General features: G+C 35.3%; 4 protein-coding genes across 4 annotated transcripts in view; 1 reads left to right on the top strand and 3 right to left on the bottom strand.

Annotated features, from left to right (window-relative positions):
• The window catches only part of LOC107047842 (flocculation protein FLO11), a 93,150-nt gene that overhangs the window by 10,571 nt on the left and 55,899 nt on the right, over nt 1–26,680 (top strand). The gene's annotated exons all lie outside the window — the stretch shown is intronic.
• LOC107047845 (60S ribosomal protein L23) lies at nt 1,868–6,400 on the bottom strand. The gene is made up of 4 exons (XM_015270701.1): nt 6,325–6,400; nt 5,992–6,075; nt 3,392–3,520; nt 1,868–2,130 (listed from the first exon to the last, which is right to left on the bottom strand). The coding sequence occupies exons 1-4, from the start codon at nt 6,335–6,337 to the stop codon at nt 1,934–1,936; spliced, it is 423 nt and encodes a 140-aa protein (XP_015126187.1). The 5' UTR covers nt 6,338–6,400; the 3' UTR covers nt 1,868–1,933.
• LOC107047843 (cytochrome P450 306a1) lies at nt 8,485–9,954 on the bottom strand. The gene has a single exon (XM_015270698.1). It carries the CDS (start codon nt 9,952–9,954, stop codon nt 8,485–8,487), a length of 1,470 nt encoding a protein of 489 aa, XP_015126184.1.
• LOC107047844 lies at nt 16,418–17,855 on the bottom strand. The gene is made up of 4 exons (XM_015270700.1): nt 17,762–17,855; nt 17,052–17,171; nt 16,820–16,960; nt 16,418–16,754 (listed from the first exon to the last, which is right to left on the bottom strand). Exons 1-4 carry the CDS (start codon nt 17,807–17,809, stop codon nt 16,605–16,607), a joined length of 459 nt encoding a protein of 152 aa, XP_015126186.1. The 5' UTR covers nt 17,810–17,855; the 3' UTR covers nt 16,418–16,604.

Genomic DNA, 26,680 nt, shown 5'->3' with positions numbered 1-26,680 from the left:
TCAATTCGTAACATTGCCTCATGGACTAAATGACAAAATAGTATTCTTGGATATATGGAAGAGACCGTTTCATTCTGGAAATCTAGGGGAAATATTTTTTCGGTTTACCAAACTGAAGAATTTTCAAACAAATGTGGACGTCCACATGAAAAGGGACCACTTTGTCGATTCTAGTTTCCGAAATATTCACACTTTTGTTAAATTGTTTTTCCCATCTTCTCCAACGACGTCATTTTTGACCCTATGAAGATCATTTTGGGCTCAAAATGTACGTAATGTTATCAATATTATCAGATTAATATTAGCATATCGACAAAGTGGTTCCTTTTCACGTGAACGTCCACAAATAATGAAAAATTCTGATAAATATTGACATTTAAGATCTATATTTTAGCCCTTGAAAATGATGATTGATACGTAAATGCGATAGAAGTGTCCGAAACTCACCTATTTTGCAAGGTAAAAACTTGATCAATTAAAATTGAATTAAACTATAGTTACATATAGTTGTTCGAAATGATGGAACTACTGATGATTCTTGATTTATTTGAATGCCTGGTATTAGTTATTTGAGAAACAGTTATTTTATCTTTAAATTCATCACGTTGATATCTTGGAATATAGGTCTTGAGCTCTATAAGAAAATTATGGAAAGTGATACTTCATTCGTTCATCATAAATTTCCCAGAGTATGAATTTTGATTGTTGAAATCCGAAATATTAAAAAAAATAACATTGAGAGAGTCGCAAAATCTCATGTTATTCAAATGGAAAAAAGTTCGTCTCCATCAGCACCATTTCTAGCTGCATTGAGACAAAACAAACTATAGATACCTATAGTTATAAATAGTTATAGCTATGTACAACTATTAAACACATTCATGCAATCTCGATATATCTTGATATCTGGCATTGGTTATAGTTATAGTTACATAGTTATGACCATGTTATTAACTCAGTTTAAATAGTTATAGTTGTGTACAACTATTTATAACTATAGCTATAAATATAACTACACCCATATGGCGCGGTTGCACCAGCTCCGGGTAACGAAAACGTCAGATAAGAAAAAAAGTAAATTTGGATGTTCGATGGATTATTTTACCCGGGAGAGTATCTCAAATTTATCCCAACAACAAAAAATTAAATTTAATCCCAAGATTGAATCAGGGTTAATTCAAATGGGGCTGCAGGATAAATAAAAAATTATTTTTCGGGTCAAATATTGAAAAAATATGACCCCTACGATATAATTGACCCCAAGGATAGATTCAGTAGCGCAGTGGTAAAGGGAGATAAGTCAATTTTGACTATTGACCAGTTTTCAATCAATATCACGGAATCTAAGGAAGATAGCAAAATTTGTATTATAACCTTTTTTGTGGAGCCGATTGAGTGCTACAACAAATGTAATTACGAAAATTTCGCTATCTCCCTTAGATTCGGAAATATTCCTCGAAAACTCAACTGGGAGATTCGACTTATCTCCGTTTACCATTTCACTACTGAATTTTATCCTGGGGTTTATTTGGATAATAGGGCTTAGCGCAACTGGACCTATATGTATAGTTAGACCTATAAATAACGATAAATAAAAATTATTCTTATAGCTATGAGTATAGCTATATCTATGAAATTTTAACAATTTCTCAATTTGAAATTGGCCAATGAATTTTGATAATTTCAATAATTTACCCATTACAATAACAGGGATATACAATGGATTTCTGCATTATTTTTGCATTCATGAGAAATGAATGCATTTTTTATAGAAAAAAAGGTAAAATCCAATGGGTATCTTTATGGCGCGCGAAGTGCGCAAGATACCCTTGTGAAAAGAAAATAAAGATTTGTTGACACAACAAACTCGATGGAATATTTTTCCTTACTTTTATTGTGGAGAAAAATAGGGTGTTACAGGTGTTGTGGCTAATTACGCAATACTACTGGCATTGGATGCAATTCTTGGCCACAGGTCGGCACACTCCTTTGCAACTGGTCCAGTGATAGCTGAGCCTTTCATTTCTCCTTTGTTGTTGACAATGACACCTGCGTTGTCCTCGAAGTAGATGAAGACACCGTCCTTCCTGCGGAAGGGCTTGCGCTGACGGATAACTACTGCTGGCATAACTGTGGATTTGAAAATACTGTTGAAGCTGTTTCTCTATGAGACAGTGGGGCAAAATGAAACAGCGGGACAAAATGAAACAGCCGAAAAACGACTGTTTGACGCAATTCAAGCAAAAAAAAAATTTTTTATTAAAAGGCCCGGGTGAATCTTTCGAATGTTATCTGGATTTTTCTTATCTTTCGTAATCCAAAATTGTCAATTGAGAGGTACATCATGTCAATTGAGAGATACATCATGGTTTTCCATTCTACTGAGTGGAAAATTATTATTCTTATCAGTACTCCCAGTAATGAAAGGAAGTTAATAAACAAAAGTAGAAAAAAAATGATAAAAAATTTTGTTTGCTTGAATTGCGTCAAACAGTTGTTTTTCGACTGTTTCATTTTGCCCCACTCGCCTCTATTACAATTCATTTTCGCTCCCGGAAATTACAATTCCCCCTAAGGTGACCATCTCAGTAGCTGAATGCTCGGGCTCAGTGGTTGAACGTACAAATAGAACATCATAATTTTTGATTGGCAAAAAAATCACTCTGAACATGTCAATCTGTTCCTCTGAATGGACGGCGTAAAAATAGCACAATATAATAAATTTCAGGACTCCGAAAATACGTTGAATGTTTTGAAAAATTTCGCGACTGGAACAGAACCAGTTACTGGGATATTCACCCTGCAGTGTCTTTGAAAAAGCTAGGTCACTTGACAACGTTCAACCCCACTTGTTCGTGACATTTTATGAAAATAATTCGATTACAAAAAACAAGACTCCTAATCGAAATTTTTTTACCCAAGATTATAGATTTTTGTTACCATTCCTTACGGAGCTAGATTGTTTTTCGTATTTTGCATGGGGGCAGATTTTAAATTGTCTTTCAATTTTCTGGTGAACAGGAGTTTGAAACTTTTGCTGTATTTTTCACGGCATTAAATTGACGCAATCCATATTTTAAAATATTTTTGCCATTTTTTGGCGTGATAGCCTTAATTGATATTGGATTTGATGATGCTATTCAGTGAAATCAGTACGGAAAGGTTGTTTTTGGTAATCTTGGTAATGATTAAGTTTTGAGAAGAATGTAAAAGGATATTTTGCTCTGAGGCTCATTATCGAGGTAATTGGATACTTAACGAGTAGCAAAAATGGCAAAAATTACATATAACATCTTCGTAAAATCTGTTAAAATGGAATTATTTTTGTAACCAGTGGTTTTCGGGAAAAATAAAACTAAAAGAAAACATCGCTGCAAATTCCTGCACTCACCTTTTTTCCTGAGCTCCGGCTTTCCCTTTTTCACAGTAGCAACAATCATGTCACCTGATCCAGCAGCAGGGAGACGATTCAGTCGTCCCTTGATACCCTGCACAGCAATAACATAGAGGTTCTTGGCCCCTGGAATAACAATAACAAAAAAATGAAACTCAACAACAAGAAATGCATCTGACGCATTGTGCATTCTATGGAACTTGATCTATATCCCTAAAGTGACAAGATGTTCACTAGGAACTATCGAATAATTTCTTAAACTTCAAGTTTAATTCATTGAGAAATATAATAATTCTGATAGGAGCATTTCTGCAGAGTTTACTGTTTTCCGGAAAGAAATGTCTCAATAAAAATTTCTCAATTTTTCTCCGATTCTAATTCTTTCTCTCTTTCCGGGAAAAATTATCTATAAGTCGAGCTGACTACAGCTGGGTACTATTTCATAAAAATCAAATAGAAATTGTATCTCCAATGGTTTCTTATGGTGCAGTATTCTTTTTTATTTTTTTCAAGTTTTTTGTTTTAGCCGACCAGACGCTTATTCATCAATTTTGATTATGAAATTCGAACGGAATAGATACGCTATTTCATTTAATCAGAATGATATTGCCTGGTTTATTTCAAAATTTCAATCACGTTGTGAAACAGTCAATAGGTTTTGCCATGTGATTCCAATTTTGTGTGTTCAAGGTTGCAAATTTTGTTATGAAATTCATTCATTGTTTCCAATAGTTTCAAATTATTGATCAAATGCACTGTAATTTCAAGTTTGTTATTTTTAACAACCAAATTCTATGCATTAATTGTTCTTATAAAACGGGATTTAAATACGCAGGCTACACCATTTTATCAGAATGATAAATAAAATAGTACTGCCCATTTAATTTCACCATTTAATTGAAAATGTCAAATAGCCAATAAACTTTACCATATGATAGAAATTTTGTTTGTTATGCTTTAAATGTAATTATAAAATTCATTTATCGTCTCCGATATTTCCTAATTGTTTATCAAATAAAATATTATTTCAAGTTTATTATTTTCCACAATCAAATCCTATTTATTGATCGTTCTTATGATAAATTGCTCATTTAATTTTACCATTTCATTGAAGATGTCGAATAGTCAATAGACTTTGCCATATGATACATATTGTTTGTTATCCTTTCAATGTAGTGATGAAATTTATTTATTATTTCCATTAGTTGCCACTTATTTATCGAATGAAATATTATTTCAAGTTTATTATTTTTAATAATCAAATTTTATGCATTGATTGTTCTTAGGCAATGGAAATTAAGTAGATAGTATTAAGTATTAGTATTACTACTAGGGTAGTAGTGATAGGCTACCCCATTATATCAGAATGATAAGTAAAATGGAATTGCCCATTGAAGGCCCGGGCGTACTATCTTTCGAATCTCATCTGGATTTTTTTTATCTTTCGTAATCCAAAATTGTCAATTGAGTAGTACATCATGTAGAAATTCCCAAAAATTATGATAGAATGATAAAACAAATAGAAAAAATTCTGAACTTTTTCAAATAGCGTTTTTAATTGAAATTCAAAATGAGTTGAAAAAAGTGAAAATTACATATATCTGATTCGGTGTGGCAAATTATCTATTAATTGTCATTTTCCATGGTGGATAATAAAACACTAACTCCTCGTGGGAAGTGACAGCTATAGGTATCTCAATTTTCAAAATAGTGGTATTTAGTCGTCGGCCATTTTTATGTGATAAAAGTGTGATTAAAAAATTCTCCGAAATATTACAACTTTTTTCAAAGAGTCTTTTTCGTAATAAATGTCTGAGCAGTGTGGGGAAAGATTTACGAAATCAGTCTTCCCCCTGCATGATATTGGGTGACAGGCCGCCATTTGTCACCCTAAATCAGATACATTTTTCAATTTCTTGTTATTCAACTTATTTTGTATATAAATTAAAAATGCTCTTCGAAAAAATTAAGCATTCATCATTTTTCAAAACTTCTACATGATGCAGGACTCAATTGACAATTTCAGATGACGAAAGATGAAAAAAACATCGAGATAACGTTCGAAAGATAGTACACCCGGACCTTAATTTCACAATTTCATTGAAGATTTCAAATGGTCAATAGACTTTGCCATATAATACACATTTTGTTTGTTATGTCACAAATGTAGTTATGAAATTCATTCCTTTTCCCCAATAGTTTTCAACTATTCATCGAATGCTGTGTCGTTGTCGAAAGATTGTTGTTTACGTTTTATTATTTAATTAAGTTATTTCGTTTGAATTTTCCATCGAATCAAAAAAAAACAATGTCAAATAATGATCTATCTGTAGTTCAAGAGTTTGCCGTTGACTATTTATTCCAAATAGTATTTTTTTTCTATCAAAACTACTGCAATATTATTTTATTCGACACATTGGATGACTCGGAAATTACAAATACTCATGAACATTTCAACTAATCATTAAAATAATATTCTCTGGGAAACATTTCAAACGGAATACTTGTTTCAAATGAACATTTGATCACTGATGATGGCTAAAGTGAGGTTAGACACTTTCTTCTACCCCTTTTGTTGAAAAAAATGGCCAACTCACCAGTGTTGTCAGCACAATTGATAACAGCTCCCACAGGAAGACCCAGGGATATCCTGAATTTGGCTCCAGCTGATCCACCACGCCCTAATCATCGGAATAAACAAAAAAAATTCATTAACCTAGGTCCTTGTGTACGTTCCCACCATTGAAGTCTCATGGCAGGAAAAAAATATCGTGCACCAAAGTTTCTCATTATTTTAGTCAATTCGCAAAAACGATTGACTCGAACATGTCAAGGAACTCTTCCTCTCTCGTCACATCGCGTTAATTCGAGTTGATCGACTATTTTCACTCGGATTTCAATGGATTTCCACAGATGTCACAAAGACTCACCTCTCTTCGACATTTTGGCGTGTTTGAAAGAGCGCTACCCCCACTCCTAAAATCCAGGGTTCCCACTGGTTCCCACGTCGGACCCAATTGCCGCACGCTCGATGGTTAGATCTAGGCGAAAAATTTAATTATGAAAAACAACTTGAGACATAAATCCTGCTTGTGAAGAATTCAAGATATTTGTGGGGGTATTCTCTTTATGATTAACTAACTTTTTACCTTCAACTTAGGGGAGAGTGGAACAAAATGAAACAGCGGGGCAAAATGAAACAGTCGAAAAACAACTATTAGACGCAATTCAAGCAAAACAAATTTTTTTTATTTCTTTTTTCATTATTGGGAGTACTGATGAGAATAATAACTTCCTATTCTCCTTATAATTCAATTGACTATAATTCAATCGATTAGATTAGGCCGATTACACTTTTCTTTTTTCATTCGATCGAAATTAAGCATCAACTTTTCCGTTTTCCAGTCTGGGTCTCCCTCTGGGCCTTCCTCTGGAGTTTGTATTTTGCTGTTTCATTTTCTTTTCAATTAATTCATTGATAAAATTTTCTCCCATCAAAAGTCCTCAATTCGGAGCTCAGAAATTACATATTCAGTTAATATTTCATATTCAGTTTTTCAATTCAGTAGAATGGAAAATTATTTTCATCAGGGCTCCCAAGAATAAAAAAAGTTAATAAACAAAAGTAGGAAAAAAAATGTAATGAAACAATATTTTTGTGCTTGAATTGCGTCAAAAAGTCGTTTTTCGACCATTTTATTTTGCCCCACTCTCCCCTATCATTTTAATACAACTAACGACACTCAACGAAGAGGATTACTACATACACTAGGCATACGGCTAGTTTAAAAAACCCAGTTTCCAGAAACCCAAATTTCGAACTTTTTATTTTCCCATCCGGCAACTGCGACCCTCCGGCAACAGGTTCATCCACGGTGAGCTTCTACTGTACTGTATGGCCTCACTTTACTCTTATACAATTGAAAACAAAAACTTAGTCCATAATTAAAAATTCTTTATTGTCAAACATATGTATTAAAAATTCACCAAACATCGAGAAAATAATAGTTACATGAAATAAACATGACGTCTTTAATCATAAAATAGTTTAAAATATAGAGATAACTAGTTCTTCCGCATTAGCTTCATGAAACTCAATTTCAATGTTTTTAAATGGGAGAGTGTGGCAAACTTTGCACCTTGTTTAATCAGGAATACCTAGATATTGATAGGGGGAATATTGACGAATTTTGTACGATTTTCAAGTTATCTTATTAAGCTTAATAATGAGACCAAATTCATCACAATTGTATCGGTAGATCATCAGATATTGACGATCTACGGATACGATTCGATATTTATTTCAAAGTTTTTTTCGCCCGCCATCCTCTAGCTAGAATATATAATCATGGTAACGGTGTTTTAGAGATCACGTAATTTTAGATGAACGAATGATGAAGCTCTCCACCCCTTCAGTTTGATAAATTTCATTCACTACAAAAAAACGTTATTAAAAGGGGGAGAGAACAGGATGGATCACCTGACAAAAATTTTTTAACTATTTTTTCAAGTTTGAAAGCGACATAAAATTCATAACAGTTGTATCTCTCGATCATCGGATGTGATCCCAAGGGTTTCATTTTACTGCGGTCTCCCAACTGGTCATTAGTAGAAACGACTGTATAATAGTATATTTCTTACATAGGGAGGTAAAATAATAGTCGTGCCCATGAGCGGAATTGCCGCCCGTGCCGCAGGCTCGTCTTATGATAAGTAATTGAAAATCAGTCGTCTTCGAGGCCAATTTTTCGGTCATGACGTCACGAAGACGGTCAGGTAACGCTTCACGGTTTATCGGGCCTAATGACATAAATAGTATTTTTCCGGGCTGCTGTGGTGGGGTTTTTTACTCGTGTGACGTTGGCGTCCGAGCCAAACTCAAGAACTGGCCAACCACACGAGTAAAAAAACCCCATCGCAGCAGCCCGGGACAAGATTTTTGTGTAGTGATTTTCACGTTTTCAAGTGTGGGAAGTATGCATTACCAATTCCCAGACGAGAAATCGTGAGAAGCAGTACAGAAAAATATTTTTTCTCATTGTGCACACTCTACCCAGACAGCCACCGCCGTCAGCGCTAAAGCGAATGATTTAACGTTCTAAAAACACCAGTTTGTGTGGTTTCGGCACCAGCGTGATGCCACAATCCCCAACAAAATCCACCGTCTCCCCCTCAGGTACCGAAATTCTGAACTTCTGAATAATTCTCCCAGTGAACAGGAAGAGAATCCACCTGGCGAGTTCGTCCCCAACGCACATTCGTTTCCCCGTTAAAAAAGGAAGAAAGGCCTCATGCCTCCTCAATCCCTCCTCCGAGATGAACCTGCTGGGCCTGAACACCTCAGGATCTTCAAAGTACCTCTCATCCATGTGCATCGCCCATTGAAAGGGCACCACCATGCTCCCCTTTGGAATATCAAAACCCCCGAGTTTGGTGTCCTCCTTCGTCCCATGAGGAATTCCCAGAGGTACAACACTCCTGATCCTCTGAGCCTCACAGATACAGGCTTCCAGGTACAGCAATCTCCCCCTGTCCTCCAGAGTGACCTCTCTCTCCCCTAGACTCTCCACCATCTCCTCATGGATCTTCTCCTGGTCCTCGGGGTAAGCCGCCAGATACAACAACAACCACCTGACTGTTGTCATCGTCGTGTCCACCCCAGCCCCGTAAAGGTCAGCGAGTAGATGATAAAACTGTTGATCAGTGAATGAACCCAATTCTTCGTTACTCGAAACTCTCCTCTCTATCTCCTCAGCAAAAGCTGAGAGAAAGCTGTCGTTCCTCATGCTGTCCTTTCCTTCCTGATGACTCTGGATGATTTCCTTGTAAACTTCGTGTGTTTTCAACTTCCCATCCAGCAAGAACTTCATCAGCTTCTTGTATTTAGGAAGGTGTCGAAGGAAGGGAAGGAAATTCAGGGGTCCAGCTATCCCAATGTGCTTCACCCCGTCCTCCTGCAGGTACCTCAGCCACTTCCAGGTCTCATCGTCTTCCCCGTAAACTTTCCCGAACACCAGGTCGTTGATCAGGTTCCCCAAGCAATGGTGGAGACTCTCCAGGGGATCAACCCCCTGTATCGGGTCTGTTCCCGTCAGTTTCTCGAGGAGTTGAGAGATGTAATGGGTCATTCTCTCCTCGAGTTTCTCTCTTCTACTCCCGTGTTTCATCATACCCAGGGTTTTCAGGGTTGATGACACGAATTTTCTTTGTTCTCTCCAGTGATCACCTTCCGCGCAGACGATGCCGTAGCCCTTCATTATACCGTGGGTCAGGTAGAGTGGCGCTCTTCCGGTAAAGGCGTCCTTGGCGAAGGCCTGTCTGACCAGTTTGGGGTCCGTCAGTAAAACTGTGTAGACGGAGCCCAGCCGCAAGCCGCATATTCCAGAGTAGCTTCGGGAGAGGGTTGTCAAACTCAGGTGAGGATTCACCGGATCTATCGATAGTAGATTACCTAGGACCGGAAGCGGAAGTGGTCCCGGCGGAAGTTTGAATTTTCTCCGATTATTCAGGCTGACGAAGATCACTAGGGATATTAATATCGGAACGAGAATGTACCACATCTTCGGCGCAGTTTGTTCATTACCCAATTCTTTATTTAAATATTTTTACGTCGCTGTAGAAATGGTTTGGAGGGTTTGTTATTAATTTTTAATTTTTTTATGACAGCTGAATTTTTGGGGGTCGTTGCACTTGGGCTTCGCGTGTTTTTTGAAGTCGCCTCGAGTACCTGATACGCGGAGACTGCTTTGAATTTCTGACTGTTACTGTGCTGACGATGCTGCGGGACCGATGCTGGGGGGGGGGAGATATGCTATCTTTGTCATTTTTTAAATCTTTTCTCTTCTGCGGCGTAAGCACACGTGGGATGGCAGCACCGGGAAGCATTTGAATTTTTTTAGTGCGAGAGGTGCGAGACCACGTGAGGGAAAGTTAAGCTCGATCTTATCGATCGGTGCTCGACGGCCATGATTTTACATTCAAATTATTTCAGATTTTCCCGGAGTTTTGGAGTTATTGTAGTGCCTGCAAAACGGCTTACAGCAAAAACAAAGGTCTGAATTTCTTACACCTTTTATAGACATTTTTCAGGCACTGAAAAACGTCTGAATAAAATGAAAATTTTTGTCTGAATTTCAAACATGAATTGAGATGTTTAGGCACCTGTTCGTCTGGAATTTAGACACATTGTTATTTTATTCCGATGTTTTTTAGTGTGTGAAAAATGTATACAAAAGGTGTGTGAAATTCGGACATTCGTTTTTCTTTCTTTGGACTTCGATATGAAATAATTTGGATTGATCGGGGATTTTAACATTTTCATTTTGCATTCTAATTTGCAATGTGGGTAGGATTTTTTTTTATGTACCACAGTATATACAGGGTGTACCGAAATTCAATAGAATAGTATATGTATTATCATGATGTTTGTAAAGTGAAATTTCACACGTATTCTTCTATTAAAAAATCTTATATTGAAAATTGGGTGAAACATTTTTGGTTAGCAATCTTTATTGTGCAGCACCGGAATTTTTCTGGTGATAGACAATTGAACCCACTTTACCAGACGGCACGGTAATTTATGTCTGAATTTCTCGTGTAAAGGATATAAAATAACGATAATGTAAATAATAATAATAATAAAATATATGTATTATATATCGCGTGTCCGAGTTTCTTAAAGCGAGAAGGTCGTACCTCCACTCATTTTTTCTGCAATTTTCCGTGAAAACGCTGGAGAAATTTATTATAATACCTACATTTTCAGATTGATCATGAGCTGCATATACGACCTTTTGCCTTTAACTTATAAGCCCAGAAATGAAAAATTCCCCAAAAGCAAAAGGTCGTAATGACAAAATTTGGCATTTTTCAATTTCCCTTTCCGTGGACAGGTTATACCGTCAATATTCCAGTTGATGTCACTAGAAGTTATCGGTGCCTTTGATTATGGTCAAATAATTATATCGGCAACTTAGATCTTGAGATCATCTCTCAAAATTTTTCTTAAACCTGAATATAAAAAAAGCAGGCATTAACTCTTTTTTAATCAATAAATGAATACATAATGATCAAAAATAATATGCAGAAATGAGTGATAGTCATAGTAACAGTTATAATAAAAAAAATAGGGTTCGACAGTCGTGGGAAAAGTATTCTTTTATTCGTGAGAGGATAGCCCTCGCCTTCGACGTGTGGCTTTTCTGTACCATTTTTATGCACTCTTATCGGAATGTACTATTGTTTTTCGAATGTGTAAAGCGATTTTCAGTCTGGACTATCAATTTTTTCACTAGATTTTTCTTGCAAAATAATATCGAGAATCACCTAGTTCTTTTCCTACCTCTTCCAAAAATCATATCCAACGATAGTCGGTGACGTCACGCTGCTCATCCGTGAATATCCTCCCTGTCCATGGCCGTCATAACAAAATAGTATTTTTAGGTTACAAGTAAACGAAAAGGCATTTTTTGGCACGAGATGACCGTAGCAACAGTTTTAAAAAATTATGTTCGTCACTCGGCCGAAAACAACTTCTTTGACTCGTGTGATTCAGACCCTCACACTCGTTTTTTTCGGCCCTGTGACGAAATAGTATATTTCGTTACGAGTGCGGAAAAGAGTTTTTTCTCATGAGCCGAAGGCGAGTGATATAATCCCACGAGCCAAAAAACACTTTTCCCACGAGTATCGAACGATATTTTTCATCACAATGTGTGGAAAAGGGACGTTTTAAAAGGCACGCGAAGCGTGCCTAAAAAGTAACTTTTTCGTACAGCGTGACGAAATAGCTATTTTTAGACGAGTATGAGGCAATTACACGAGTCAGAACATAATTTTGTGACGAACATCATTTTTCTTCACAATGTCCGTAAACGACGTTTTACGGACAGTGTGATGAAATAGTATATTTCGTCATTAGGCCGAAAAAAACTTTTATGGCGAATAAAAGGTAGCCGAAAATAATGAAAATAAAATAAAGGAGCCGAAGGCTCGTGCTGCAAACCTCATATTCGCCAGAAGTTTTGTTTGGCCGTAGGCAGAGATTCATGGACGGGGAGCGAAGCGCAGCGTCCGTGAAACGCTGCCTTACAGCCGGAATGACAAAAAAAATATTTCGGGATTGATTTCCTGAAACATTTGTTGCAGGGATCCCTATCGATATTAAATTTCTGTAATATTACACGGATTTGACCCTTACATTATTGAAGGTTTAAAATATGCTGATTCAATTTTTCAAATAATATAATATTAATAATCTGATTTTTACGAATAGGGAAATATTTAAAATTTGTTAATATGAAACTGTAAATTTACTATTAAGTGAATAATTCCAATTTTTTGAAAGGGGATTTTCGATTCCACAAGTAATCGTCAATCTTCCTACCTTAAATTATTGATTGATAAAATAGTTAAAAGTTTGAATATTTGAATTGATGACATTTAATTGCTGAAAAAATTTCAAGGTTGATGTTATTTATTTAAGGGCTCCAAAAGTAATCGTAATAAAATATTACAAATTTGGCTATCCTTGATTTGTTGATTATCGATATAATCTTGGAGATGATAATTAATTAATTACCATGACCGACAATATTCTCAAGTTAAGCATAGAGAAATAGGTGTCAAACAGCTCCTAATTCTTCCTCCTTAGAAGGATTCCTTCCACTTTTTCGCATAACTTAGTTTTAATGATCATATGATTAAGCGTTTAAGCATCGAAACAATCAGACATTGAAGATTTTTTATACCAAGCTACGTGCGAGCATTGATGCTCGTCCCATGCTCCTTGCGATGGCGAGTAACAAAGTGAAAGCCATTTGGGACAATACAGACTTGGGAGTAGAATGTAAAGAAGATATGGGAGTTGGGCGGTGTGGAGACGGCAAGGAGTGCTCTGTTGTTGGTGCGATTCCTCCAGTCACTCGAAGGCGAGCTTCATGGAATGTTCAGGTGTTCAATATCCAGTGTTGCTTAGGAGTTTGAATTAAACTGTTCAACGTTTGACACGTGAGAGGGGTGAGTGAATTTTCAATTCTTCAAATAAATTCTCTGAATTTCGAGAATCGAAAAAATTCACGTCATTGACAATTACTAAATTTTTCAATTCCTTAAAAAATTAATTAGTGAATCTAAGGAAATAAAATTTGTTGTTTTTAATTCAGTAGCGGAGTGGTAAAAGGAGATAAGTCAATTTTGACTACTGACCAGTTTTCGATCAATATCTCGGAATCTAAGGGAGATTGCACAATTTTTGTTATAACCTTTTTTGTGGAGCCGATTGAGTGCTACAACAAATGTCATTACGAAAATTTTGCTATCTCGCTTAGATTCGGAAATATTCCTCGAAAACTCAACTGGGAGATAAGTCGACTTATCTCCATTTACCACTTCACTACTGAATTTATTTTTAATTCAAATATTTGTTCTGAGAAATTTGAAAATAGTTTTGAGTGAATGCTAATTTTTTCTCCTGCGGTTAACAATAATTTCCAATAATATTTTATAGAGATATAATCGTGTATATAACTTGTGAAAAGTGAAAACCACCGGTTGTAATTGCCCCAAAGGGAATCTGCGCACTCCAGGCGCGTTTGCCGAAGGCGAAAACCCCAGCAGATAGTCAGAGATATACAATTATCAATTATTGGATTTTACGGTTGCACGTGCAATTCAACGGAACAATTCAAATGTCCCATTCACCCCATTCGTCACACTCAGCATTCACCCAGTTCCCCAGAATCCACATCAGAGAAATCCTTTTCTTATGAAAATATTAAAATTTAATATTTCGCGGCTTCAGGGGAAATGTAAAAAATTGCTGTTCATCCACAGCTGGTGAGATTACCTCCGGCAATAAGTGCAACGAGTTCTGTTGGTGGAAGATTTTTTGTCGGTAAATTATTTCGTCGCCGTGTAGCCAAAGGGGCATAAGTGGTGTGTATAATCGTAGGGGTGACGCCTCTTTGGCTCTACGACGACGATTTATAACTACAGTCGCACCTATTTTACAGATTTTCTTTGAAAAATGGATTTTCTATTTTTTTTCTCATGTTTTCGAAATATTTTCCGATGGTTTACAATGAAGAATCGAATTTAGACATTCAAAGTTTCAGGATATCCACGTACTTTGGTTGTTTTTTCTTCAGTGAAGGGCTTTTCTATTTTTGTTGTTGATCGTTAGAGCTTTCATTCAAGCCCCATTTGACCCTAAGTTTCCGGACATTTTACAATGATTCCATTATTTAAACTTTGCTGGCCTGAATTAGAATCTCGATATTGATCCGTTAGAAAACATTTTAAAAATCTGAAAAAAATTAGAATAGTATATTAGGTTACAAGTGCGTAAAGATTCACTTTTTCGCACGCATGTGTAACCCATCCTATTTTTTGTGATACCTGTAGAGTTCGGAACAGGGTAAAGTGGTTGTTTTTGTGCACGCGTGCGTAAAGTGAATTTCGAATTCGTAAAGCGAAGCTTTACGCACGAGAATTCACTTTACGCATACTGTGCGGAAAACGATCGCTTTACGCAAACTAAACCGTTTCGAAAAGTGCACTTTTCAGGCAGGTATCACAAAAAGTTTATTTTTGGGGGATTATTGATGAAATTATTTGAAAATTGCAATTTTTGAAAATTACGAGCATTTTTTATAAATAATTTATAAACAATCAATTTTCTACCATTACAATCATTTCAGTAACGAAGTGGTGAAACGGTTTAAGTCGACTTATCTCCCAGTTGAGTTTTTGAGGAATAGGGGAGGGTGTGCCTGTATCGCTCAGCGGGTTGTACCGCTCACCCGATTTTCTCCACAACCATCAACTTGAAAATTCCTTTCTGTTCCTGATAATGAAGAATTTGATGATAGGATGTGATTGTCGCAAAAATTTCACTTTATTTACCACTTTAAATATGGAAAAACACGTAGTGAAGTTTTGAGGTCTTTACAGTGCAAAATTTATGGACTTTTAATTAAGGTTTTTGATAGTTTCAAACGCTGAATTCTCATATTAAACTGTGGTTATTCGATTTGTGGTACTTTCACGCGTAATTTGAGACCAATTCGAACTCAAAACTCCACTCACGTCAATAATTATCAACAATTTTGTTGACGCCGAGCGGAGCCGGTAATACCGCTCATAGGATCGGCCACGTAGTTGCTCGACAGCACTCGAGTACAGGTTAGGTTGCGGCGCGAGCGATACACGCAAAACCCTATGAGCGGCATTGGAATCGTGCCGAGCGGTATTACCCGACAGCGGGTAGTACTGCTCAATAGGCTCTCTCTTTTATTTTCAATGAATTTTGTGGATTCTAAGGAGAATTAGGCGTCTACACTTCGAGAATAACGAGTTCAATAGGAGGAAGTTGGCCCAAGCCGCGCCAGATGTAGACCTTCTGCCAGTTTATTAGTCCAGTAGAATATTTATTTAAAACTAAAAGGCCTGTCTTGATATTATAGTAATTTTACCTAATTTATTTTATTCATTCGGTTAGCCCAGTCGTTAACATTAATCTGTGAAAAATAATCACATCCTTTTGATTCAGAAGTACCTATTTATCAATTAAAAACGTCATTCTCTTCTCAGTCAAACATGTCACAAATTTTCAAGAAAATTGATGTAATTTTGTCATCTCGATGAAGCACGAAAATTTGGAGATGCAAGAATTAGTGGAGAATAAAGGGGGTTTTAGGACACACTAACCAAAATATATGAGCTTTCTTTATTCAATAAGCAAGAACCTCTATAAAAGGATAGAATTCGCGCACGAAATAATTTAATAGAAAAACCTATCGAATTCGTTAGAAAATTCTATTGAATTTCTATTAACCTTTCTATTAGTTTTTGGCTGATTCTATTGACATGTTCAATAGAAAACATTCAATAGAAAAAGTTCTTTCCACTCTATTTTTCTTTTCTTCTCATCAAGAAAATCAAATGAAAAAACTTAGAAAATTTGAGCCGAGGAAATTCTATAGAAAATATCTCAATAGAATAAGTTATATAGAAAAACTGAATTCTATTGACTTTTTCTATTAAATTTTTTCGTCCGTGTTATGATGTATACGAAAAGGTGGAACCATTTTCAGCTCAAAGATAATATTTATATGCTCTACGATAGAGCAACAGAAATAGCATAACAATATAATATAATTAAATCAATAAATATTGAATTAACTGAAAAATAACAGCAATTCATAGATGCTCAGGCGCTATCCGTACGAACTACTAACATAGCTATTCCGTCCAGGACAACCGTCAAATATAATACGTTGTCATTCCCATTAGTTAATTCTGATATCTTGGAGCACACATCATCGGAAAACTCATTCTCCTTCTTAGACTGATAGTCTCCCTAGACAGATCAAATTATTACGAGTGAAGAATTTGAAAAAAATTCTGGAATTGACTATTTCTCACCTTAGAAATGTTGCAAGAATCAAGTCCAAGACTAGTATACAGAAGTTTTTTGAAAACCTCCAGATTTTCATCCTCATCACACAACCTCCCTTCGTATTTGTCAGAGTTCCAACTTCGGTTCTCGTAATAACTAACCTGCATCTGAAAATAAATCATTAGAAAATTTGCTGACTTGTTCGATCTGAATAAAACAATTCAATTCAAATATTACTATATAAAATTATTAACATACCCCCAGGTCCTTAAAATCTGACTGTACATTAATATCCCACTTATCGCCTTTAATCGTCACGTTTAAATCCTCAACTCCTGTATTATGTATTCTCGTCGATACACGTTTGCACGCCCATATCTTGGAAGCAAAAATAACACCAGAGAGTCGAGGGTAAATTATGAATTCTAATCATCTACACTGATAGAAAAAATCTCTGACACGACAGAGGTGGTTTCTTGAGACAAGAGAATGGGGTTTTGACCATGAATCTCTTGATACAAGAGATTCTTAGTTTTACCTAATTGAAGTATATTCTGAGAGGAAGATGTGTGCCCTCAGGACCGATTTACTTGATTGGAAACCCTATCACCTCTGTCGAAAATCATGAAAAACAGAATTATCTATAGCGAAAAGTACGAATTCTTCACACAAGAGAATAGAAACTTCATCAGATTAATATTAAATGTAAGCAAGATTATTTTCCGTCAAGAGATTCTTGCCAGCGAGTCTGATCTAATATGGAAAGCATTATGATGCACGCGAAACTTCCTGCTCTTTCCGTCCAATATTTAATACTTTATGCCAAGTTCCCCTATTTCTTTGATCCAAAGTCATGAAGAATTCATTCAGTTAAAACGGCGCGAATGATGTAGTTTCTTGAGCCAAGAACTTGTACTCTACGTGTCAGAGATTTTTTCTATCAGTGTAGTGGATATTTTATAATATACCTCATGGATGGCGAGAGCAGCGACAGTTACGAATAATATGGAATTCATGATGAATTTGAAATATTCAATTCCTTGAGGTATTGTTCTGCGTGAAGTGCTGGGAATTGTGATGTTTGTTAGTATATTCAACGTTTGCATCGCTAATTGCTTTCCTATCAATGGTAACTAGTAACGGAAAGTCCTCGAGCTATCAACTGCCTAATAATGATAGCAAATAGAATTTCTTTAGAATGTTGCATTTTCTAAGAATTATTCACTTGTATGATCACGATGAAAGTTTCGCGTTTTAATACTTATCACGCACGGAGAGAAATATTCAGTAAAAATTACAGAACTCACAATTCGCCCACCGATTACGGAATCGACTCAGAAAATTTAAGTGACGGTATCGTAATTTTTTACTGGAGATTCAGATATAAATTACGGAACGCTCTAGAAAAATTCCGTGACAGTTCCGTAAAATGTCCTACAACCACATTTCGCTCCAAAATTCTGGAAAATATACGTAATTAAGCGGGCTGTGTGGCGCACTTGATAGCAGCATGAGATTCACAACCTCAAGCTCCCAGGTTCGAGCCTCGGGCGGGCCAAAATTCCACACCAATTTTTCATCACAATTTTCCACATAATATTCAACTGAAAATTCAACACAATTTTCAATCCGAATATTCCACGGAATTTTCAACTGAAAAATCCACTCCACATTCAACATTCCCTGGCTGAAGGCCCTCGGGCGATGGCCGCGTTGGCAAGTTGACCCTTGCAACGAAAAACCGGTGAAATTTGAAATTTTTATACGTAATTTTTATTGAATATTTCTCTCCGTGCGTACGAATAAATTTCATAGGAAAAACCTAGAGAATTCGCTAAAAGATTCTATTGGATTTTCCTCGAACTTTCAATTGATTTTTGGCCGATCGCATAAAAAAATTCCGCATTTTATCTGTGCGGTTGTTTCAATAGAAATGTGACAAAAAATATGTTATAGAACTTGTCTCTAAAATAATCGAAAATGGCTATACTTCCATTTTATGGTGATCCCCACATTTTATTCAATTTCTGTTCTTCTCATCGTGAAATTCAAGGAATTTCCGATCCGAAATAGAAAGCCTTTTTTGGTGCCGTGAAGAAGTTAGGGATGTAACAGGGGAAAAAGAAAAAATTATTTATTATTTGACTTCCAAAATCTTCATGTTCAAGTGAATATCGATTGTGCATTTATTTATACAATACATTTATTCAATATATTAAGGTGCAGTCATCAATCGTACTAAGCGAAGAAACCGCGAAAGACGGATAATTTTCTTCAACTTGGTCCAATATCACACTAGAAAACTATTAGTGGCTTCAAGACGTCTTGACTTAAGACATTAGGCTGCTAACGTCGGAATGACTGAAATATGAAGACATTTTGATAATATCTCCAAATACAAATAATCAAATTTAAGATAATTTTGCTGTCTCAATTCAAGCCACTTGAAGATTAGACTGATAGACTGATTCATTTATTTCAAACGAGATTCGTTAACTATCAACGAATAGTAGAGTTGAATATGACCAAATGAATATTCATTAATAGTCAACGAATGGTTCACTTGAAGGGTGAAAATCGAGTCAAACAAGCCTTCTCAAATATGCATTTGTTAACTATTAACGAACGAACATTTGGTGACATGGACGAAAAAATTTAACAGAAAAACCTATCGAATTCGTTAGAAAATTCTATTCAATTTCTATTGAACTGTTCTATTAATTTTTGGCCGATTCTATTGAAATCTTCAATAGAAAATATTCAGTAGAAAAAGTCAATAGAATTCAATTTTTCTATGTAACTTATTTTATTGAGATATTTTCTATAGAATTTCCTCGGCTCAATTTTTTAAGTTTCTTCGTTTGATTTTTTTGACGAGAAGAAAACAAAAATAGAATGAAAAAAACTTAGAAAATTTGAGTCGAGAAAATTCTATAGAAAATATATGAAAAGAATTAGTTATATCGAAAAATCGAATTCTGTTGACTTTTTCTATTGAGTGTTTTCTATTGAACATGTCAATAGAATCAGCCAAAAACTAATAGAAAGTTTGATAGAAATTCAATAGAATTTTCTAACGAATTTGATAGGTTTTTCTATTAAATTTTTTCGTGCGTGGAGACCGAATAGACCCTCGTGTCCAACCAAATCCATTCATTAACTAGTGATGCCCTCGAGACTAGACGAGAATTATTTTGGAAAGATCATCACGGTCTAAAAAAAATCGAAAGTTTAGGAATCGTCGTAATCTCGAAAGACATTGGATCGGCGCATCTCGTCACGAACTTGGAAGAACCCATCAGTCTGAGTTTCAGTATTTTCCGTTTTTCAAATATTTGTCTCGATGTCTGTCTCGTCTCGTGAATTTAAAAAACCGAAAATCTCGAGATCTAGGCAAGATAAATCCTCCCGGAATTGTGACGAGATGCACCGACCCAATGTCTTTCGAGATTGCGACGATTTCAAAACTTTCCATGTTTTTCTAGACCGTGATGATCTTCGTGATGCCGCGAGACATTTCACGACACATCACGAGACAATACTTTGGAGGGATTGTCTCGGTCTCAGTGAACACGGAAATTTTTTATCTCGCCTTAGTCTTGAAATGTGTATAGTATCGATTCCTCTCGTGATGAGTCCGAGTCAATTTATCTCATCTTAGTTTCCAGTTTTTCGTGTTTTTTATTTGTAGAAAACCGAGACGAGACAAAAACCGAGATTTTATATTAAAAAACACGACAAACATGAGACCGCGATGAGATAAATTGACTCAGAGTCATCACGAGAGAAGTCGATACTGCGTATTTTGAGACTGAGACGAGAGCAAAGATTTCCATGTTTTCTGAGACTGACATCATCTCTCCAAAGCTTTGTCTCGTAAAGTGTCTCGCGGCATCACTAGATGATCTCTTCAAAATAATTCTCGACTAGTTTCGACGGCATCACTATCGTTAACAATAACTAATCCTTCCCATCAGAGTATACACCAGACATCGGCAGAATCATAAATTCCAAACAAAGTTAAATTTTGAAGAAGTCAAGTGTTAATAGTACTCATCAATTAAATATCCAAATTCCGAATGATTTTAACAATCAATAATTGAGTTCGGAGAATTAACAATTATTTGGCTAATCGAAAATCCCTTGTGTGAAATTTAGAAACATTTGCTCAATAGTCAATTAACAATTGCACATTATCAATTATTTAATTCATAGTCAATTGAGAATTTAAATTATCAATTATCCTATCATTTTCAAATTTCAACGAAAATATTACGAAAATTAATAATTGATGCCGAGCCATGGTCTACACTACTTAAAAAGTTCCATAACCATCCTTAAATGATAAAAACATAAACTATTTTTCGAGGCACCAACAATTCACCTACAGAAATAAAAAAATAATGGTTGAGTGCATCCTCAGTTAGAGCGATTACCCCGAGCAACAGATTGTGCAACGAGTTATATTCCCCGTAAAGACCGTGCCCCTAGGTAAATGCAATATGCATCAGAATAGCACCGAAAGGATAATCCACCAGTAACTCGAGATTTACGATCAGAGCTCAGTCCTGATGTATTGTAAGATCGTACCAATCCTCAAGACTTACTTCTCAGCTCCGTAACGAGTCTCGCCTCAGCTGAGAAAGTTTAAAGACGAATGAATTCGAATTTTTTAGGTCGATCGGGTGATTGAGAAAAGACTCAACGGAGACTGAAAGTCGTCAGACACCCGACTCACTTCTCTCGCAAAAAATTATTTCAACGATTTTCTTGGTAATTAGTTCAGAGGGAAACAAATAATTGAGATCTAGTGGAAAAATCATTAACCTTGCGTAATCATGCCATCGGGTGAATGGAGGTGGTGTCGGAGAGTTGATGAGTGTTGATGATTATTTTCCACTGCTGGAAATAACTTTATCTCACTCCTTATTTTTCTCTCTCCTCCGGAATTTGAAGCGTCACTTTCTTCGACCTCTGGTCCGCCCAACGTCCCCATCAGCTACAAATTATGGGTCGTTTGCCCCGAGTCGAACCACTCCGCTCTGGGAATTCTTCAATGCTCATTCTAATTCATGTATTCAACCTCTCTGGAAGAGGTTTGCTAATTAGTTTATCTCTTTGAGTTTATCATTTGAATGAAAGTTGTGTTTTCAAAGTTTATTGACATCCTGTGTTTCCGGTGAACTGTTAGAAAATTACTCCTGCAATTTCGAGTAAAAAATCTTGAAATTTGTAACAACGAGAACAGGGCGCGCGCGTTGTGCGCCTATTGTTTTTAATGGATGCCAGATTAGTAAAACAGTACAGTTTCTCACTTTCATTATTAATTTTTATCTCAATAATAATGCAGGAAAAACGAATGGTTCCAACAAAGTTTTCACAATGAGAATTTAATTGTTGAATAATTCATTTGGAATTGTCATAATCCGCTTCATCTTCTTCTTCGTTTCTCTTTTGCTTTTTGCGTTCTTTTTTATTTTTAGGGATGTATTATGTATTATATACATGTATACTATCCTATATATATTTTTTTACAGTACAAAATCATAAATCGGCATCGATCATTACTTTAGTAATATTATGAGAAGTTGCACCTTGCGATAATCAAGTTTTTACGAATCTCCATTGAAATTTGAAAAATACTATAATAATTGAGAATTTAAATTTCTGAATTATTGGTTGATAAAATAAGTCGGAATTTGAATATTTAAATTGATGGTTAATTTAATAATCAAAAAATTGGTGAGCGATATTAACAATTGACTTACTCAAAATTTAACTGTAATTAAAAATTATGATTATGCCGATGTCTGTACAGAACTGTATTAAATTTTTTTCATTGTTTAAGGAATTACAGTATAAAACATATGTATAGTATGTATTGTATGTATTATATACTACTTACATTATCTTTTATCTAATATATACATATATCTATTGTATATATATATATTTTTTTTTTACAGAACTATATATTTTTTAGTACAGTAAGAAATCAATTTCTCTTTTTTTACAATTACTGTAAACAAAAGATTACAGTATATAAAAAAATATACATAGAAATCATATTACATTACTTGATATGGGAATAGAGAGTTCAATGAAATTGCAATTTTCAGGTCCACATAATAATGAAAATTATTAGATAATTTGACAATTCAAGCAACAATTTCCCCCCAATGTTCAAAAAATTTCCAACAGTGTGGGATCGAGCTATTTTTCACAAGTTTTTACGCCTTCTTTAGGTGTAAATTCATGTTCATTTTGACATTAATATGCTGAAGGGCCGAACTGAGTATTTGTACACGGAGAAAAAATTCAATAAAAATTACCAGAGAAAAAGTGTGAATTGGAGCTGAAATTGTACGAATCGCCACGTAAACTCTACCATTTGTTCCGTAAAAATTAACCACCCGTCTGATGATTCACCACTATGGGGACAAGTCGTTCCGTAATTTTTCCCCAACGATTGAGAAATTTTACGGAACGGAACGTAGAAATAACTCACCAGCTTCATAAAAATTGTTGAACGTTCAAGAATTTTTGATTTTGGTGGCATAATAAGTCGACAAGTTTCTGTAAGATTTTACTTCTTCGGAAAAAATTACGTGACAATTTCGTACTTTGTTCAGTGATGAACCTGAAAATTTACTGAACGTTTCAGATTTCTTCTTTTTTATTCCTGTAAAAATTGCCGGAAAACCATTCCCCATTGCGGATTACGTTAATTGTTATAATTTTCACTGAATATTTCTCTCCGTGTAATATCAGTGGTTATTCTCTTAAACATTGAACGATTTTAACGTTTTACTTGCTCTGGGAATTCTTCAATGTTCACTCCATTCCCTGTATTCAATCTCTTTGGAAAAAGTTTGCTAATTTATATATTTTTTAAATTTAATTTGATGTACTTATGAATTTTGTTGTTGAGTTCACCGGGAGTTTTTAGGCCTTCTAAACAAATCGAATGGAGTATGTATTGATGGATGGTATTAATACCATCAGTGCACTGAGAGAAATAAAAACACGCTGTCAAACAAGTTTTGTTTGGGCCAACAAAATCGCTAGTTGAAAATTGCCAAAGAAGAATTTGTTTCGTTCGAATTTGAAAGTTTACATGAATGAAACATGAATAATTGTTCTGCTTTCAACAGCAACGAAATATTTGGCTCAAGAGGCGGATAATTCACGCCAGACGGTGCCTTTTTAGGATGAAAATATCTCATATAGAGGAAAATTTATCAACAAATATTTTATCCCTAAGGGAGTATCGAATAACAAAGGAGTAGTGCTAGAACTGACATTTTTTGCGTGTACAGAGAATAAAATTTTTTTTAAACTACTAAATCTATTTTTGCGACAAAAATTTTTAATTCTGGCGCACTCTCAGCATGTTTGGCACAAAAAATCCTTTTTTGATAATTTTCAAAAAACGATTTTCTTGACACAAGTAAGACTTGTTTGAGAACTTTGTCGTTTTTCTCTCAGTGTGGTTGTGGTCCTAGGTTCTAAACGGTTTTCATGATTTCACTTTCTCTGGGAATTCTTCAATGTTCATTTCAATCTGCGTACTCAATCTCTTTGGGAGAGGTTTTCCGATTAGTTTGTCTCTTCAAGTTGATCATTTGATGAAAGTTGTTTTTGTAAAGTTATCGAGATCTGACAGTTCCGGTCGGATTAAACTGTCCTTTAGGGGTTTTTACTCACTCATTCCACTGGAATTCATGCACATCTTCACATTAACACATTGAATGGTGTATTAATACTAGCAGTGGTTATTGTCCTAAACTTTGACGATTTTGATGAGGAAGAGATTATCATTACTTTATGAGTACTTGCGCCCTCATTGGGCTTAAATTCGCGTCTCTCTTCACTTTAAGGCACAGGACAGCACATTATTTTCGTTCAAACGGGTTTGATGATTTCACTTTCTCTGTAAATTCTTCGCAGCTTATTTCAATTTCGGTATTTAATCTCTCAGGGGAAGGTTTGCTATAATTAATTCATTTTTTTTAAGTTTATCATTTGATGAAATCAATTATACTTTCGAAATTTCTTGAGATTTAATACTTCCGGTGACATTAATCTTGTTTACCAGTTTTTACGCCTTTTTTGGTTTGAATTCATGCTTTTTTCACATTAACGAATCGAATGAAGTGTTAATAGTATTGTAGTTAATTAATAAATAATTCAGGATAAATCGAAGGGGCGTATTTATTGACAGTTCTTCAGAAGCAATCATAGAATCATACAAATTATACAATCATACAAAAGTGGATCATGCATGAAGTGATTCCCAAACATTAGAGAATGATAATCAACTTTTTTTTTATTTTACAAAAGAGGGGAAGAGGATAGATTAAACCATTCGATTCCTTAACAATACTATCAGTGATTGTCTTGATTTTTAAACGCTTTTGAAGTTTTTCTTTTGCGAATCCTTTCATACTCATTTGCATCTCGGTGGAAGAGTCTTGCTAATTAATAAGTGCTATTTTCTCCATTGCGATAGATTACGTTATAAATTTCATGGGATATTGGAGTAATAACAATAACGATGATTACATTATTAAGATGTGAGGTTTTGCTGAGTTATTCACTAATTAGTTTCACTTTCTGAATTTATCAAAAGTCTTTGCCTTTTCATTAGACTTGAATTCATGTTCATCTTCACCTTAAAACACAGAACAGGACGAATTGAGTATTACTACCGTCAGTAGTTATTTTCCAAAGCTTCAAACGGGTTTGATGGTTTCACTTTCTCTGTAAATTCTTCAAAGCTCATTTCAATTTTTGTATTTAATCCCTCAGGGAAATGTTTATTGATTAATACGTTTCTTTCAGTTTATCATTTGATAAATGTTGTGCTTTCAAAGTTTTTCGATATTTGATGCTTCCGGTGAGATCAGACTCTTTTTCCGAGTTTTTGGGCTTTTTTGACTGCAATTCATGTTTATCATCACATTAACAAATAGAATGGAGTATTGACACTATCATTGTAGTTATTGTCCTGATATTCAAACGATTTTGAAGTTTCTACTTTTTCTGCGAATCCTTTGATGCTCATTTCAATTTCGGTATTTAATCTTTCAGGAGACGGTTTGCTAATTAATGTATTTTTTCTCGATTATCATTTCACGAAAGTGCTGCTTCCAAAGTTTATTGAAATCTGACGCTTCCAGTGAGATCAAGCCCTTCTTTCCGAGTTTTTGTGCTTTCTTTTGACTTAAGGCCCGGGTGTACTATTTTTCGAACGTTATCTCGATGTTTTTTTTTCATCGTCGTCTGAAATTGTCAATTAAGTCCTGCATCATGCAGAAGTTTTGAAAAATTATGAATGAATAATAAAAAAAAAGTAGAAAAAATTCTCAATTTTTTTAAAGAGCATTTTTAATTCATATTCAGAATAAGTTGAATAACAAGAAATTGAAAAGTGTATCTGATTTACGGTGACAAATGGCGGCCTGTCACCCAATATCATGCTGGGGGAAGACTGATTTCTGATAACGTACCACTCAATTGGCAATTTTGGATTAAGAAAGATAAAAAAAGTCCAGATAACATTCGAAAGATAGTACACGCGGCCTTAAATTCATATTAATCGTCACATTAAATCACGGGAACGAGTACGATTGAGTATTAATACAATCAGTAATTATTTCTGAGCTTAAATGGTTTTCTTGATTTCACTTTCAAGGAAATGACTTTCCGTTTATTACTTCCTCGGATGGGAAGACTCCTCTTGAGTGACAGGACAAGAAGTAGTAGGTTCGCTCGAGGCAGATTGGAAAGCCGTGCGAATTGAATCTGAGGCTGGGAGAAACAACGAATAGAACATCTATGGGAAAGATCACGTTTGCCAAGTGAGGCGAATTCCTCCATTGGTG

The sequence above is a fragment of the Diachasma alloeum genome, unplaced genomic scaffold (genome assembly GCF_001412515.2).
Source record: "Diachasma alloeum isolate Michigan unplaced genomic scaffold, Dall2.0 Dall_scaffold_78908, whole genome shotgun sequence".
Taxonomy (NCBI): domain Eukaryota; kingdom Metazoa; phylum Arthropoda; class Insecta; order Hymenoptera; family Braconidae; genus Diachasma; species Diachasma alloeum.
The sequence above is the reverse complement of the archived record's forward strand: the minus strand, read 5'-3'. Positions and strand labels throughout refer to the sequence as shown.

What these genes read in the sequence shown, in the direction of transcription:
- LOC107047843 (XM_015270698.1), bottom strand. Translation starts at nt 9,954, where the DNA reads ATGTGGTACATTCTCGTTCCGATATTAATATCCCTAGTGATCTTCGTC.
- LOC107047844 (XM_015270700.1), bottom strand. Translation starts at nt 17,809, where the DNA reads ATGAATTCCATATTATTCGTAACTGTCGCTGCTCTCGCCATCCATGAG. An exon ending in CTGCTCTCGCCATCCATGAG is followed by an intron (nt 17,172 to 17,761) that starts GTATATTATAAA and finishes TTTGCTTCCAAG; the next exon opens with ATATGGGCGTGCAAACGTGT. An exon ending in CAGATTTTAAGGACCTGGGG is followed by an intron (nt 16,961 to 17,051) that starts GTATGTTAATAA and finishes ATTTATTTTCAG; the next exon opens with ATGCAGGTTAGTTATTACGA.
- LOC107047845 (XM_015270701.1), bottom strand. An exon ending in CAATTGTGCTGACAACACTG is followed by an intron (nt 3,521 to 5,991) that starts GTGAGTTGGCCA and finishes TTGTTATTCCAG; the next exon opens with GGGCCAAGAACCTCTATGTT. An exon ending in GCCGGAGCTCAGGAAAAAAG is followed by an intron (nt 2,131 to 3,391) that starts GTGAGTGCAGGA and finishes TCAAATCCACAG; the next exon opens with TTATGCCAGCAGTAGTTATC.